The sequence below is a fragment of the Sciurus vulgaris genome, assembly GCF_902686455.1.
Source record: "Sciurus vulgaris genome assembly, chromosome: 1".
Classification (NCBI taxonomy): domain Eukaryota; kingdom Metazoa; phylum Chordata; class Mammalia; order Rodentia; family Sciuridae; genus Sciurus; species Sciurus vulgaris.
In genome coordinates this window covers 104964218-104981283 of record NC_136461.1, presented here as the reverse complement: position 1 = coordinate 104981283, position 17066 = coordinate 104964218, and the positions used below count along the sequence as shown (strand labels likewise).

The window sequence follows — 17066 nt, the reverse complement described above, 5'->3', positions numbered from 1 at the left end:
TTTCAGGGCACTTCAAATACTAAATACTACACAGCAGACAGGCAGTGTTCCATCCAATGTTAACCTGTTTGCTCACCAGTAGACAACAAGATCATGTCTACATTTGAATAGTGCCTTCATCATAAGACATGTAGATTGAACCTCCACTAACTACTAAGGTGTATCGCTACTGTACCACTGCTGTGCATGAGTGTGGACATATGGGCATTAACTTACTTACCTAAACATCTGCCTGGCCTAGAATTCAATATCACAAATACCTCAGTTTCATCTGAAGAATAACTTTAGAGGCATGCCTATAGGGCAAGGGTGAAGGTGTAAGTGTATGTTTAGGCTTGAGATCACTTGCTGTTCAGGAAACTCAGGACTCCTGTTCTTTCACTGACCAACCATTTGACCTTGAGCAAGTCACTTCACCTTCCTAGGCCTCAGTACACATCTGTGATCTCCATACTCCTTAAAATCAGTAATGTCTCCACTTGGGAAAGAAACTTTTTTTAAGGGAAGAAAAAAATTAAAGAATGAGCTTTAAAGAAGGAAATATTTACAGGAATGACCAAAGGTTTGCTGGTGTGGTACAACACAGGCCACTAACCAGTTTCCATTGCAGGGAGGGGGGAAAGAAGCCCGGCATTCAGCTGTTTGCTCTGATGCTACCTGACCAGGACCAGACCTCCACATTTTATGCTTTTAAAAACAACACATGTTGTGCATTCCCAATTAATTCTATTCTCCACCCCAGGCCCAAGCCTTTCAATTACCTTCTTCAAAATCCATTTAGAGTCACTGAAGAATAGGCCCTCCCTCTGCCCCATCACTCTGTCCACACCCAGGCGCCTTAGAGCCAGCAAAGATCTACAGGGCATTGCGCGCTAAGCCTTGGAGACGACTGAGTGGATTCTCTCCCACCTGTATTCTCATGACCTGGTGCTTTCTCATCCCACAAATAATTTTCAGGGTCGCTTTGCGTAATTTTTTTCCTCAATTAGTCGTTGGCTCTTTTGGGGTCCTAAACTCAGCGTTCTGCAGTGGCTACAGCGCATTACAGAAAGCAATGTTTTTCCCGCTTGGTGTCACTTACTCTCCTGGACTCCTGATGCCTCTTGGGTGCTGGAAACCCGCAAGCCATTCCTACCCCCACGTACTGCCCAAGTTTTTCGGGTTTATTGTACCCAGAGGCCCTGGTTGGTTAGCCTGTCCTCCTTCAAGGCCCATCCCTCGAATAAATTCGCACACCTCTCCCCACTGTCAAGGCAACTCCGATTACCACGGGCGCATCCTGTTATGGAAAGTGGCCCATTAAAGCTCTCAAAAGTATACCTTAAAGGCCATCTTAGGGCGGTGAAGACACACCCTTTCTGGCACCAGCACGCCCGACTGGCTCCGCAGTAAGGGGAAGCCAGTTTTTTCCTTTGGGGGAGGGCGGCCGCCTCTGCGGGGAGCTGGCTAAGCCCCAGCGCCTCCAGTAGAAGGAGCCTCGACCCGGAGGCTGCCCCCGCCGGCGCCGGGCCGCGGCGGGAACGGCAGCCGGGGAGGGGGCCCCGGCGGAGCGCCCCAGGGGAAGGGGAGGGGCGCGCCTTTCCTCTGGGCACGGAGGGAGGAGGGAGGGACGGGAGGTGCGGGCGGGGGGAGGGAGCCGGGCTCGGGGATGCCACCGGCGGCCCGCTCCGTCCCGGGGCGGCCCCGCTACCTCCGTCCCTCCTCCCGGCGCCACTTCCCGAGCGCGGTCCCCAGGACCTCCCCCGCCGCCGCGCGCACGGCCTCGGAGGCCCGCAGCTTCTGCCCGCGGTCTGTGCACCGCCCTGCGCTGCCGCGCGTCCCCTCGGCGCTCCCTCCATTTCCAAAGTGCGTCGTCTTTTAAGCCGCGCCGCGCCGCGCCGCGCCGCTTCCTCCTCCGCGGCCTCCCGCTGGCCGCGGTGGCCCTCCAGACTTCCTCCTCTTCCCCTCCAGGGATCCCCGCGCCCCTCCCCGGGATCACCAGACACTCACCCCCTTCCCCATGTTGGCGGTGCTCTGTGCCTGGCGCCCGGTCCTGTCGCTTGAGAATAGAGAGAAAAGAAGAGAGCAGCTCCCGGCCGAGCGAGCGGGGCCGGGGGAGCCCAGAGGGAGCTAGGGCTGCCGCGGGGCGGGAGGGAGGGAGGGCGGCAGGCGGCTCCGGCCGATGCCGCCGCCGCTGCTGCTGCCGCCGCCGCCGGGGCTGCTACCGCTGCTGCTGCCACGTGTCCGCCTCCTCCCGCCGTTGCTCTGCGCCCCAGACCCCGCCGCAGCTCAAGCCCGCGCCTCCTCCTCACTTCCTAAAATATGCAACCTGCGTGCTGGCCCCGCCCACGCCTCACACGTCACCGTTACCGGAGCAACCTGACACCGGCCTCGGGCCTGGCTCCGCCCCCGCCCCAAGTCCCACCCCCGGGCCGGGACCGCGCCGGCTGCGGCCAGTCCCGGCTCCCGGCAGGAGGGCGCCGGGGCCCCGGGTGCGCGTGCCCAAGTCCCGAGAGGGTTGTGGGGAGCGCTTCCTCACTGGGCAGCAAAGACTTAGAGTCTGTGGTACTCCCGCGCCCTTCCTTCCGTGGCACTGCCCCAGCGTGACCCACCTGCTGTGTAGGGCACTGAAAGTTCACAGTGGATGCGGTATGGTCTCGGTACTGGGCTCACCCAGTTGCCGGAGACTAGGTACAGAAGCTCGCACGGAATGACTTTTCCAGCTTGTCAGTCTGGGACTAAGGAATGCACCAGGGACCTCGGTTGTGACGGTAACTGGCATGCGTCTGAGGTACTCTGCTTCTCTGCAGAATCCAGGACCCACGCCCACCTGCGGTGGCATCCCTAGGTTCTAAGTGCCTTTCCGGATTCCTCCTCTGACCTGGGGTCCTAGTATTCACTTCCGACTCCGCCACCAGAAAATGAGACTGAACTGGCCTCATGAGAGGTCCCGAGCACACCACCTCCCACAGCAACTCACATCTCACTCCAATCAAGACCCCAAAATGACAATTCAAAGGACATCCAGTGAATTCGTTTACACTACTGTGTAAATGAAACCTAGTTGTCCATTTTGGGGACTCTCTTTTCAGGGAAAAAAACCTGAAACCCCAAGAAACACATTCTTTAGCAAAAAAGGGTGACTCAAAGGGGAGGTGGTTGAAGTCTTGTCTGCTTCTCCATGCTGCCCACCTGCACAGTATAACTCCTCCAAGGCAGTTTTGGATTTTCGAGGGGCCCAGACTGCACCCACCTGCAACCCTGGGTGCTTCATAACAGAGGCCTTATTGACTGAAGTTCTCCAACATAAAAAAGAAAAGTATTATCAACAATTGTCAGGAAGTCAAGTACACTGGGGAACCACAGGATTCACAGGAGAAAGTCACTCCACATGTCTGGGAAATGTCTATGAAAAACAAGGAAAATGTTAACTTCCTAAGCAAATCAAAGCAACCCTATCAACTTCAAGAATTAATTCAACATGAACAAACAAGGATATGAAGTTTGAAAAAAATGGGGAAGGAAAATAGGAAAAACACCTAGCAACTGTGTTATCAGTTACATAGTTAGTAAAATCTCATCCCTTTATGAAAGAAACTGTTGCTCTATAAGAGTCCCCTTCCTCTTGCCCAAAGATACACAGTTAAGGGCTGTTGTGTCCTCAGACTTTGATTTAATCATTCCAGGACATGGAAAGCAGAATTGAAAACAGAATTCAAGTCATGACTGCTGAAGGAACAGCCCCCAAATTCATAACAGAGTTCCCAACACTGTTAATTCAACAAAAGGTTACAGTGTTATCAAAGTTCTAAAAAAATCCTTCAGTTATGGCACATTTTTATGCCTGACTGCCCCCTTTACTGTTACTCTGTAGCAGAATTTTACTTGGTAAAGATCTCTTAGCTTGTTTAAGATTAATTACCCCTTGGGCCCTGCTCTAAATGCAGCAACAACTCAATGTTGAAAGCAGTCTGAACAATGTAACTTTCTCCTGCCTGCTGATTCCTTACTCTCCCTCCATAAGTTATCACTCATTTATTTAACAAAATAACACTGATAAATCAAGGTATTTCCATTCCTACTTTTATTTGGTAGCTACAGGTTATTTAAGTCCTCTCAGGAGGACCCCAAAGATCTAGTGCTCTTTGGGTGGGTGGAGAAAAGGTGAAAATAGAGGGAATGTTAACTAAAGTATGGATTTTAATTTTGGTTTCATATGGTAGTTTTATATATATGAGGTCCTTGAATTCTCCCAAATTTGCAAAGCAGAGTGCGAAACTAGAGGCTCAGGGGCTCTCATGAGGTCACTTGTTATTGAGGAAGTCTGGTCTCCAAATTGCAAAATGGGGACCATCTTCCTACTTCTAATGTTAGGTATCTGAGCATAGAACTAATTTTCAATGGGAAAGGATGATGGAAAGAAACCCTGCCTCGTTGAAATATGGATCTCTTGTCATGTCTATGGAACCAAGAAAAGGGAAGACCTGGTCAAAACTGAGTTGCAGAATCCTCAGATGTGAAAGGGACACTTTGAAACTTAAGTGGTCAAAGGTAGAAAAGTCATTTTCTTGGAAAAACCTTCTTTTCCACTCTTAGAATAAAACCTTTGAAATAAAACCTTCTGAATAAAACCTTAGAGATCCAAAATGTAATGCTCTCCTTATTTTATGATGAAGAAACAGACTCAGGGAGTGACTAACACTGGATATTCCAAGCACAGTGATAGGACTTTCAAGTACATTTTCTAACTCCCAGACAGTACAGGGAACAAATGTGGATTCTAGAAGAGAGAGAGGGCAAGGAAAGTAAGGTTTCTCTATTCTATGGGCTTCTTATCCTATCAGCCCCTTTTATGCTCCTCGCTTGGGGCACAATTAAACAGATTGGCCCAGAGAACCAGCATTTATAGACCTAAAGGCTGCCAAGCCTGGATAGCTTTAAGGAGGATTTGATCACAGCCGTGGAGGGTTGACCCAGTCATTGTGAATGGAGTCAGCAGATGTTTGAAAAATATGATGCAAGTCGGTATTTTGAGCCAGGAATGTTAACACTTTGGGTAAGTACTTGCTGGATTGAATAAACACACCACTGCAATTAAGGATTTTAGAATATGAGTTGGAGTCCACCCCAAGTTAGCATTTTCCACAGGGGGAAAAAAGTGGGAAATCAATGAGCTAGGAATCTGGAATGACAGGATTTTCTTTGGCTTAACTTGCCCTACAGTTAGCATGAAAACAATCATTAATTAGCAGGCATCTACCCTTTACCCATTTCCCAGGTTCCCCCAGAAAGCCACTCTCCCTGCTTTAAAGTTAGCTCTGCTCATCATTTCCAAATTCTTCCTAGCCCATTTCTACACCTCCTGTGCAAATTTATTTCCCTTCTCCTGTTCAGAAGCAGATCTATTGCCTCTTGCTTTCAAAGCACAGTTCTAGGCACATTGCTAACCATTACAATCTGCCAGTTAAATAATTCTGACTCCCATTAACTTTCCTCCCAAACCCTATTTTCTATGCAGTTTTTAATTCCTTTTGGAAGACTTCACCACGTTTTGTCCCTGGAAATTTTAGAAGTGTCAGCATTTATTTGACAACCATCATAACTTCTAGATACGATCAATCAGAATGGAATTAAGTTCCATTTATTTTACTCAGTCTCCCCTTAACACAACTGTCACTTAAATAAAGTGCTCTTATGAACAGCAGTTCTTATGCATAAACAGTAATAAAGGATTCTTTAGTTGTTTCCCATGTGTTTTACATTGGATTTTGAAATTAAGAACTAGGATTCTGTGTTCTAGCACTTTTGCCCCAGACACAGGGACACACACACACACACACACACACACACACACACAAACACACACACGCACACACCACTTTCCCTCATTTCAACTCAAAACACTATAAAATGTTATGATATTCTGGCATTTAAAAACTCACTAATTGTTTTCTACAAATCAGCAACTATGCAAACGAAAATCAAATAACAACAAAGAAGAGATTTGAACTGAAAAATTATTCTGCTACCAGTGTTCTATCTTTATCCATCCAGGGAGATGTCTTGGAGCATGCTTACAACCCAGTATGGGCAAGCTGGAAACAGAGAAGTGGTGGCAGGAGGTGACTGTCATCCAACTCTGCCTGCTTCAGAAGATGTACAGACAAGGGCATTGAAGAAATAAGTGCCATCACTGGCACGTATGGATTTGCTATTCTTGGCCTTAACATCTTCTATGGGAAAACAATGGAGAATGTTCTGTGGAAGTTGGTCCTTTTGAGAGCAATTCCCTTCCTATCGATGCCTTTGCACTAAAAGGGGGTATCAGAAAATGTTTCTTCTCAGTAAAGAACCACCATTAACAGCAGTGAATACTGAGGCCATCAAAAAGTGGTTTGGTTCATTTATAAAATTCTGGAGGTTTTTGTAACAGCTGTAGAAAGTGACTAAAAAGTAGGTCAGGTACAAGAATAGTAACCAGCTCAATTCATTTTTAACAGCTTATGTTTTACTCTGGGTGCTGCCATTTAAGTGATGGATAACCTCCACGTAGGAACTCTTACAAATAAACTTCTAGGAAGGACTCCCTCTTTTCTTCCCCTCTCATAAAGAACCTTCTCCAACCCATAACTCTGGTACTTTTACACTGTTTAACAAAATTAAGAGTTGATTCATGAAAAAAAAAAAAAAAAAAAAAAAAAAAAAAACCTGGAAAAACCATTATTTGTTATCTACTTTGAGCCCAGCCCCGTGCTTGGTACTGGTGTATAAAGATGATTAAAATGTATTCTCTACCCTCATAAAGCTCACAGTCTGACATAAAAGAAAAACATATAGAGACGTTAGTAACATAGTGAGAGGAGCTGTATCTATACTGGTATCTCAGACATGTGTCGGAGGAAGTGGCTAGTTGTGCCTGGAATGGGAAGGCTTCCCTAGCTGGACCTTGAAAGATGGATTGGAGGCACTAAGTGGTTGTGTGTTTGGGGGGCAGGGGGACACTATCAAAAACAGTACATGGGCGAAAGTTTTGGGATATAAGCAGTCTGTCAGAGGTCTGGCCAGCAATTCAAAATGGCTCAGCCTATGTTGGAGAGGGAGAGCTGCAGGGTTGGGGAGACGAGCAGAGGACAGTCCGTAGGGGACTTAGAAGCCATAGTAAGACTTGGATTTTATCAAGTGGGACACAGGGCCTCACAGCAGGATTTTAAGCAGGGTTGTGGCATGATCAGATTTGTGCTTCAGAAAGATTTCTCTGGCAGTACCAGAACGCTGGGATAGGACTCCATAACCAACCCATTAATCAAAGCTCCTCTGATCATAGTATTGAATCCAGAATCTCAAGACATCTCTACCTTCTTGAATATTTTGGTGACAGCATACTCAATTTATTTTCCTCTTTTTTGTGTGTGGCACAAATGCAACATGCCTTAATTCCCATTACTATCCCCTACTTTCTCCTAAACAGAGGCTTTCAAATAGCTGGATATGATGAGAAACTGTAATTGAGACATAATTTTAACCATCAGTTAGCATACAATTCCCTAACCCTGAAAGATAGTTTGATTTTTTTTGGAAAGATTCAGGGATTTTATCTGGTTCCCTGTGTTTTGTTTTGTTTTTTTCTAAACAAAATTCCAAATAGACCAAGGACATTTATTGGCTTCTGCTTCTCTCAGAGACTAGAGCTTATTGCAATTCCACTGACTAAAGAAAATTTTAAGCCACTTGGCAATGGATGTCATATATAAAGATTAGAATTATAAAGGATAAAGAAAAAGGAGGAAGAGGCCAAATTAATGAATAATTTAGCTTCAATTGTCCAAATAGCTCATGTTAAAGATGTCTGTGTGCCAATGAATCTCAGCTTTTTGCTTTTTTGATAAGTCCCTGCCAACTTAACATTTGACACCAGATTATGAATGTGGTGGTAGAGGCCATGGTGAGTTGGTGATGGTGATGATGGTAGGGTGATGGAGGTAGTAGTAGAGCGTGGTGGTGATAGTGAAGATGCTGCTGCTGGTGGTAGTAGTGGACCCAAAACTGTTGATCAAATAACAGTATCCCAACCGAATATTTTCTTCAAACAATATTATTTTCCTTACTCACATGAAACTTTTTAATCCATAAAAACTATATAGTAACTATATCACTATGCTGCTATCAGGATCAGTTGATACGATGCACATGAAGAACTAGAACATTGTCCACCATGTAGTAACTGTTCAGAAAAAGTAAAGAATGATCTTTTCTTGATACCAAATCCCTACTAAGCCTGGGAGATGCAAAGGCCAAGGAAGGATGAAGGCATTCACAAAAATCAGTCTAGAGGAGGGGTAAGAACAGAATCTACTTTATGCCAGTTCTCCTCTTTCCCCACAATCTCTAGTCCAACAAAGAAATCTGTCTACTGAAACGCAGCCTGCTGGGTCTACCCAGTTGGATGGTAGAGGTCAGTGAACACTCCACCTCTCTGAACTGGCTCTGTGATTACCAAACCCTTGGGGAGAACCAGGGAAATAAGATCACTGAAACATGGCAGCTCTGTGTTCAGAGGCTGATGCTGAACAACCTCCTTAGGAAAAAGAAAGTATTGTCTCCAAATGCAATTTAAACCCTTGAAGATCTTTTCTCATTTTTCCTTTTCACTTAAAAAAAAAAAAAAAATACCATCTGCTAATGCAATCGCTAATTAGAGAGGGAGAGTTATTCTAGCTTCCGAAGAACAGACCCAAGAGGAGGCTGAATTTCAGGCCCATCACTTCTGTTCCAGGAATAAGACAGGCATCCAGGCAGGCTTTGTGCTTAGGGCTGGAACTGCAGGGAGCTGGGGGAGGCCAGGGACATGCTTTCCTCCTATGGCTCTAATCTCATAAACCAGAAGTGCTCAAACTCAGTGTATTCTCTTCTCTCTCTCTCATTTTTCATAATAGAAAAAAAAGTGCTGTTAAAGTTTTGAATTAAGAAACAGTTGCCATCTGGATAATTGAATTCTACTTGAAGCAGGCCACCTGGTTCACATCAGTGGCTCTTGGCAGGTATGGAAGTGTCAGCTAAGGTCCTGCATTGACTTCTAAACACAGGCTCACATTCCATGAGCAGTGGAGAAACCTTAATTTCTAAGTAGTGAAAACCACTTTGTATCAGGTTACCTCAATACATGCTAGATTTCTCAGGCTGTAGAAACTGAGAATTGCAGCAGGAATTGTTGGTCTCGTTCATTCCTAGTCACATGTCTTAAAAACACAAAATCTGAAAGGCCAATTCCCTTCGGCTTCCTGTTTAGACATGCATGACACAGAAATATGTGTGACTTAAATCACCTTGCTCTCTTAGAGGATGCAGGAGGCTGTTTCCAGTTACTCAAATAATGGAGACAGGGCTGGGCGGCCTGACCGGATTTTTTGCTGCTATTGATACTGTCAGTCACTCCGGTTCCCCAAAGGGAAGCATGCTCATGCAGCATAATCAGCATGTGAGGGTTGCACCTCAGACCCCTGCATGCCAAGAGAACAGGAGTCAGGAGCTCTGCATGCAGCTCTCCAGCTAGACCTGTCTGGGCCAAGTGCATCTTTTACTTACCTTCACAGAGCTGATGCCAAGAGCTGATGTTCTATTGCCTAGGACATGATAGAGCAAGAAACAGCTGCTTTGAACTTGGGTGGTCTTGAGCAAGTTCTTGTACTTCCCTTGAATCCATTTCTTTCATATCTGAAATATCTACAATAGAACTGAGTGCCTACTGTGCAGGCAGCATTTGATTCTTGAATTGGGAGGGCAGCTGAGCTTTGGATAAAACTCTAGCTTACAGGCAAGGCACTTTGGGTTTTAGAACGGACACTGAGCTTATGGAGTGAGAATTCTGCAACAGAAATAACCCGGCCCAACCTCTTCTTACAGGATGGGATTGAGACTGAGAGGATACAAGTGCTTTCTAAGGTCACAAGGCTGCTGCTTAACATCAAAGCAAGAGCCACAACTCCTTCTCTTTCCTCAGCACCATGATGTTTTCTTAGCTTTAGGCAACTAGAAAAGAGTCAACTTCAAGAATTGAAATGTTTTGCATCTTAAAAAAGGGCAGGGGGGTAATCTAAAACATGTAATTTAAAGAACCAATTCTTTTAAAATATAATTTTCCATGATATCCTGAACTCTTATATAATTCCATAAAAACTTCACTTTACTCATTTCTCAAGAGAGCTATACCTCAAAACACACACACACACACACACACACACACACACACACACACACACACACTACTTTTTTCAACATAAGAGAATTCAAGGAAGCACCTTACTTTTATCAAAATGATGTCAAGGTGAAATTAAGTTAAAAATATTTTTCAGGGTTCTTGAACTCTGGTGAATCCCCACTTCTTTCTGGGAAGACTCTTTTCTCTCCAAGGACAGTTCCCTGGCTCCCATATCACATCTGCATGGGGGCTCCTCAGGGTATTGGATGACATCACTCAGCTCCACTTCAAGGCCATCTTGTCTCCAAAAAGAGTCAGGGAGAATAAGAGGAACCAACAGGAAGAGAATTTCGAAGAGAAGATGGAGGGCAGTAGTTTAGACAGGGCCTGAATATGGAGCTGGGATAAGGCTTAGCACATGCAAGGAGCAGAAAGTAAGGAGTGAGATATAGCCAGAGAGCCTCACATGGCCCATACTAACTCCTAGCAGGTTCCCTTATGTTCCCTCTGCCTCATGATCTATTTTATTAATCCAATAAAGGGGCACTTGCTTAAATTTGAAAAGATGTCATATTATTTTACCCACAATATCCTGTCCTCAAACATTCAAGCTCATGAATTTGTTTCTCAAAACTAATTTCTGTCCAATAGAACTCTTTGGATATTGATCCAGAATCAGTCACATTTTAAGCCCATGAAACATTATTGCCTCTTTACTCTCCTCTCTCTTGCCAAATGGACAGTGTCTCAAAGTCTCCCTGTTCCTTTGCCTACTCCTGTTTCTCTCTCTGCTGCAGTATCTGGCTAACCACATCACTGCCTTTATTCAAAATGTTTTCTTCTCTGGGCTCTGATCAGATAGGACCTCATCTTCCCACACTGAAATTCATACTTAGTGTGCAGAAAATCAGAAAATCAGGTCCTTATGCTTTGGAATAGAGTTGGGATCATGGGCAGGTGGGGACAGAGTAGTGATTCTAGATCCAGTTCCTGGACAGGGATGCAGGAAGACTGGAGGGGCCAGTGTGTCTCATACCCTGGGGATAAGGGCTATTGGCTTACCAGCAAAACTTCCTTTTCCAACACAGGCATCAGAGATTCTCTGGTAGCCTCATTTGCTTTTTTAAGCCCTTCTCACAGAATCCCATGAAGAACAAAAGGTTGGGTTTTTGTAGAAGACCCATATTGTGATTTTCTGTGGGGGCTGTTCACAGCCTCTGCAGACATCTAGAAAACAGGTTTATCTTAGGTACTTCTTTTGAGGGCATTTGGACATTGGAAAAGTATAAAATATCCAACAATACTTGATTCTCACTGTAGTACATTTCTGGAAACCACATGGAAAATCCTAAAACTGATCTTACCCGTGGGATCTGTGTTATAATTGGATGCTGCATTCTTGACCAAAGACTTGGCATCGGATAAGTCACAGATACTAAATATGTCATAGAGGCAAAGATGCACAGTTTAAATCAGTAGTTCTCAAACCTAGCAAAGCATTAGAATTGTCAAAAGAGATTTAAAAAAAAAATACTGATGCCTGGGTTCTTCTTGGTACCAGTTAAAGTCAAATCTACATGTGTACAAACCAGGTAACCAAGTTTTTGCTTGTCAAGAGTCAGGAACAAAAGAAAGAAATAGTTGTTATTTGAAAAAATTAAAACAGTCACTTTCAAGTAAGTTACAATTTTTTTTATTCTCTAAATGAAAATTTAGTGATCCCCCATTTGATGATCAAGTCATTTTACCTGGTAGTGAAATGTTTCTTTTTGTATACACTGTGGACCAAGTCCGAATTTGAACTAGTAGCCTCAAAGTACAATGTTCTGAGGCTGTTGACTAGTAAGTTAATGAGTGTTGATGAAGAAGAGTCCATGACAAATATTAAGTCTTTGTACTGAGAATTTGTTTAAGAATCTTTGGAAAAGAATGGACATAGTCCTTGTTCTCAAGAAGTGCTCAAGGAGAGAACAGCATGCTGGTTCTGAAGTTAGGCTTCTAGCAATTTAGAAACATGTTAATGGTGCTCTTTGAAACAACAGCATCTGTACCTGAAACGATCTCAACTACAAAGATCCAATTATTTGAAACTTGTAATAATCCAGAGATACATTTTGGGAATCATAGCCTTAGACTCAGGCTCTGGGCCTCCTCCAGAAGCAGCAGTGCAAAGAGGAAAGCAGTGCCAGAGAGCCAGTCATCAAGGGACCAGGGCAGAGATCAGCTCTGCAAGTCTCTCCCAGGTGAAACTAAGTGGGGTGAGGAAGAGGCCCTGTCAATCTAAGAGGTTGGTTTCTCTTTCAGATTCCAATTCTTTGCCATGAGTTATGTGATTATATTCAGGATCTCACTATTTTGACCTTAAAAGAGAAGAACAATGTTGATTCCCCTATCTACCTTAAAGACAAATTAAATTCTATTGAACAGATAGCTGGACATTTTTATAAATTTTCCCCTGATTATAAGAGTATTCAGAAATTACAAAGGAACTGTTTTAAGACATAAGGAAGGAAATAAAACTCACCCATTATTATATTCATAATCCTGTAATCATTATTTTAAACATAATGAAACAAATGGAGAACTTTCTCTTTGTGAAGCTTTATATCCTGTTTTTTTTATATAAGATTATATAATGAATATTTCTTCATATCATAAAATATTTTTTAAATATACTATTTCATGACTGAATAGTATTCAATTTTTGGATAATTCATGTGTTTATTCATTGTGAGTTATACAATATGAATATTTAAAATACATTAGAAAGTTAATAATCCAAGAAATTTTACTTACTGTGATTTACAACAGGACATTTGGAGTTTTTAAAAATATATGGGCAACAGTTGGGAACAATCTCTGAAGCACAGATAATGAGATTTTAAAAACAATCAAGAGCAATTTTATTTTTAAAGGTCAATTCGCTTACAAGGGAAACAGAGAACACACAATAATTGCCAGTAACTACATTTCCATTGACTTCTGAGTGGGAATTTTATCTTTAACACCCCCTACTGGTTTGCCTTATGGTTTTAGTGTTATCACTTTCTTTCAAAAAAAGAAGTGATTTCATTATAAGTCTGCCACCTTTCCAATCCTATCCTCTTATTCTTTCTTTCAAAAAATAAAATGAGAGGGGTAAGAGCAAAGAAAACCAGAACAATTGATTATTTCTTCATTCAAATCATTCCCCCACAAAAATCACCCACTATGTGCAATGAACAGAGAATAGGGAAGCTCAGGAGAATGAGGACTCCTTAAACTTTCTTTTAAGAACTTTGTGACTTGCTGTATTACTCATTCATTCAAGGCCATTGCCATGGGCTCATATCTCATATTACTCCCTGACAATTATCTAAAGATAAACTAAGAAGGTGCAGATTCACGGGGACACAGGGGTTATTTGAACAAAGACAATGTGCATTCATCTTTCCTATTGCTGGAGTTCAAGGTAGATTGACTCAGAGTACCCCTTGGGGTGGCACTTACCCAAGCAGTTCCTTGTTCTGCCAAAGTGCTTTACAGCAACTTTTCATCCTAACTTTCCTCCCACCAGCAAGGTCAGTTAATCCCACATGTGATGTGAGGAAATTAAAAAAGCCACTGCACCCCTTCTGTTAGACCTGGACTCTCTTCATTCATTCCAGTGACATTTGTTGAGTGTCCACTCTTCCTGGCACTGATCGAGGTGCATGAACAAGACGGATCAGATCCCTGTTGCTGTGGGGTTTTCAACCTAGTGTTTCGAACCTAGTGAATGAGATGGATAATAACAAAGCAAAGAAACAAATCAAGCAAGATAATGATCAGCTCAAAGGAGAACCGTAAAGCAGGGTGGCATGACAGTGTCCTGGGGGTTGAGGAGATTATTGTTGCTAGGAAGGTCAAGAGGACTGCTTTTGAAGAGGTGCCCAGTCATTGACCTTGAATTTTTCAACACAGGTGTTGAGTGCCTGTTCTTCAAATTTTCTCTGCCCCTTTTCTTCCTGCTACATCCTCATGACTTGGTCTCAATGACTTCCCTCTTTCCTTTCAGCTGTGAACCACTGGGAAAAGTTTATAGGGGCTCCCACAGCATACTTGATGGTATCCTGCCTCTTCCAAATCCATCCTCACTTTGTAATTATCTTTCATTCCAGTATCTCCATTGTGGTTGGAAATAAGAGGGATTCTTACTTGTTTCAACCACAGCAGAGCTCTCATCATCTGAGGTTTCACTTTCTTAGATTTCAGTTTCCTGTGGTCAATCACAGTACAAAAATATTAGATGCAATACAAAAAATTCATAAATTTTCAATAAATTCTATTATAGTATATTGTTGTTTTTATTATTAGTTCTCATTAACATGCCTAATTTATAAATTGATCTGTATCATATATATATATATATGTGAAAATTTGCATATACAGGGTTCAATACTATCTGTGCTTCAGGCATTCTCTGAGGGTCTTGAAATGTATCTCCCTAAGATAAAGAGGGACTGCTGTAAAGGTCCTTTTTAATATGCAGAAAATTTTCATTTTAATACAGCTAACTTGATTGTACTATTTGGGATTCTGCTGAAATTATCCCTTTGCAGAGGAAGAGTATCTCACCACCCACGGCAGTTTCCTCCTTCACCCAAAAGAACAGATTCCCAGAAAAAATGTTCCTTGGACAGCTTCAGGAAGCCCAGGGCCAGTGACAATCTTCAAGTTGTGGGGCCTCTCCTTTGAGCGGAGACTGATGAATGTACATGGTATTTGGAGACATAGTTATCAATTGTCTCTAATGTTCTTGGCTGGAGTAATTTTGATAATAATTATCAATCATTGGAAACAGGTCTTGGAGCTCATAATTCCTTTTGTCATTGTTCCTCTCTTGCTATAGCTGATTTAAGTATTCATTGCTTTTAGATTCCAATAGCAGGCATTGGTTCCACATGCCAAATTCTGTGCAAGACAAATCTATTTCCTCTTTGAATTGTTGTGACAACATCTTAGTCAATGTTAGTGAAAGGTAAGGTGATACTCAGAGGGATTATGTACTGGTTCAAAGTCAGAAGTAGAGAAAGGACTACACTGCAGTTTAGCTAGGGGCTCTGCAGACAGCAGCTCTCTACTTTTGTCTGTGCACACAGCACAGAGCTACATCTCAAGAAAAGTAATGCAAAGCATAATGTGTAGGTAGCCATCTCAGTGAAGATGCTGATCTCTCTGAAGCCTGTGTTGGTTAGCATTTTTTTTTTTTTTTTTTTTTTTTGCTATAACTCAAATACCTGACAAGAACAGCTTAGGGAGGAAAGATTTATTTTGGTCCAGAGTTTTAGAGGTTTTAGTTCATGGTTGGTTGGTGCCATTGCTTTGGACCTGAGGTGTGGAAGAAAATCATAGCAGAGGAAAGCTGTTCAGCTCTTGGCAATCAGGCTGGGTGGGGGTGCGGTGGGAGGGAAACAGAGAAAGAAACCAAAGAAGGGGCTGGGGACGAAATAGAGTTCCCAAGGACACACTCCCATTACCTGCTTTCTCCAACCATGCCCCACTTGCCTACAGTTACCACTACTTTAGTAGTCCATCAAATTACTATGGACTAATCAATGGATTAATCCAATGATGAATGAAGTCACAGCCCTCATGATTCAATCATTTTCTAAAGCCCCACCTCTGGTTATCACTACACTGGGGACCTAGCCTCAACACGTGAGAATTTGGAGGACATTCCAGATCCAAACCATAATAGGACCACTGGTCACAAATAAAGCATAAGTTTAAAGATATTGAGCATGATATAGGTATTAAATAGGTTGCAGACAATATGGTAAAGTTCTGAGGTGTTGCCTCCCTCTCTTCAAATGCACTCTAAAGAAACCACAGGAGTACAAATAGAAAATGTAACATTAATTTATAAAACCATACATATGGTTATATAAGATGTGTATGTGTTTTACATATAATTTTCAAAAGCAACAAAGTATCTGATATTATACTGATAAAGAATGCATCAACTTTATTGAAAAAATAACTTCATTGATTTATTAAAGAAAAAAAAATAAAAGACCAAAATAAATACCTGGAACAATTTGGCATTGCTCTGATGTCATTTCATTATAACCTCAATGAAAATCAGCAGAATTTCTAGAATTATAATAAACTAATTTTAACTTTTATATGAAAGAGTAAAGGATTTTGAGTTATTAAGTAAGTGAACAAGGAGAACAAAAGAATGGAATTACTACTAGAAAATGACAAATTTGAGAAAACTATTAAGTTGCAAAGTTTGGTACAGAAGAAGAGGTAAACCAGTGGAAAGAAAGGAAAGTCCCTAAATCAAACTCTGTATCTATGAAAAGCAAGAATAAGCTAGGGATAGCTCAACAAGCCTGGAGTACATGAATAGACTATGTAGAAAATACTGCAGAGAAAAGTCTTACAATATAGAGGAAAATACAGTGGAATCCCTATTTGACCCATTAAAAAAAATCAAAATGGATTAATGTCAAAGTGTGAAAAGAAAACTATAAAGCCAGTAGAGGATAAAGTAGGGGATATCTGTCTGCCTTTTGGTGGTAAGAAAATTACTAAATAAAGCCCTAACCTTCTGCTGTCCAGAGGTAAATGGATTAATTTCACAATAATAAAAAATGAAAGACAGGGTTGGACACGGGACATCATAGACAAGGTTAACAGTGACAAGTGACTGGCGGCAGTCTGGAAGACATTTGCAATGCCTGAAGCCTTTAAGGTTTTAACAGCCAGAATGCACAGGGGATTAATGCCAGTCTGCAATAAAAAGATAGAAAAAGTAATTGGAAAAAAAAAAAAAAAAAAAAAGACACTGGACCTGTCCAGGCAGTTCACGTAATCATCTGAGGACACAGAGGAGCTGGCAGAGCACTGTGGTGATGGTGCTTTA

General features: G+C 42.5%; 1 protein-coding gene across 1 annotated transcript in view; it reads right to left on the bottom strand.

The window, feature by feature from the left end:
* Positions 1 to 2286, bottom strand: part of ATP1A1 (ATPase Na+/K+ transporting subunit alpha 1) — a 29035-nt gene extending 26749 nt beyond the window's left edge. Inside the window, exon 1 of the mRNA XM_079114134.1 lies at positions 1990 to 2286. Coding sequence (XP_078970260.1) covers positions 1990 to 2001 — 12 coding nt within the window. The 5' untranslated portion in view covers positions 2002 to 2286. The remainder of the gene's footprint in view (positions 1 to 1989) is intronic.
* Positions 2287 to 17066: the final 14780 nt, after the last annotated feature.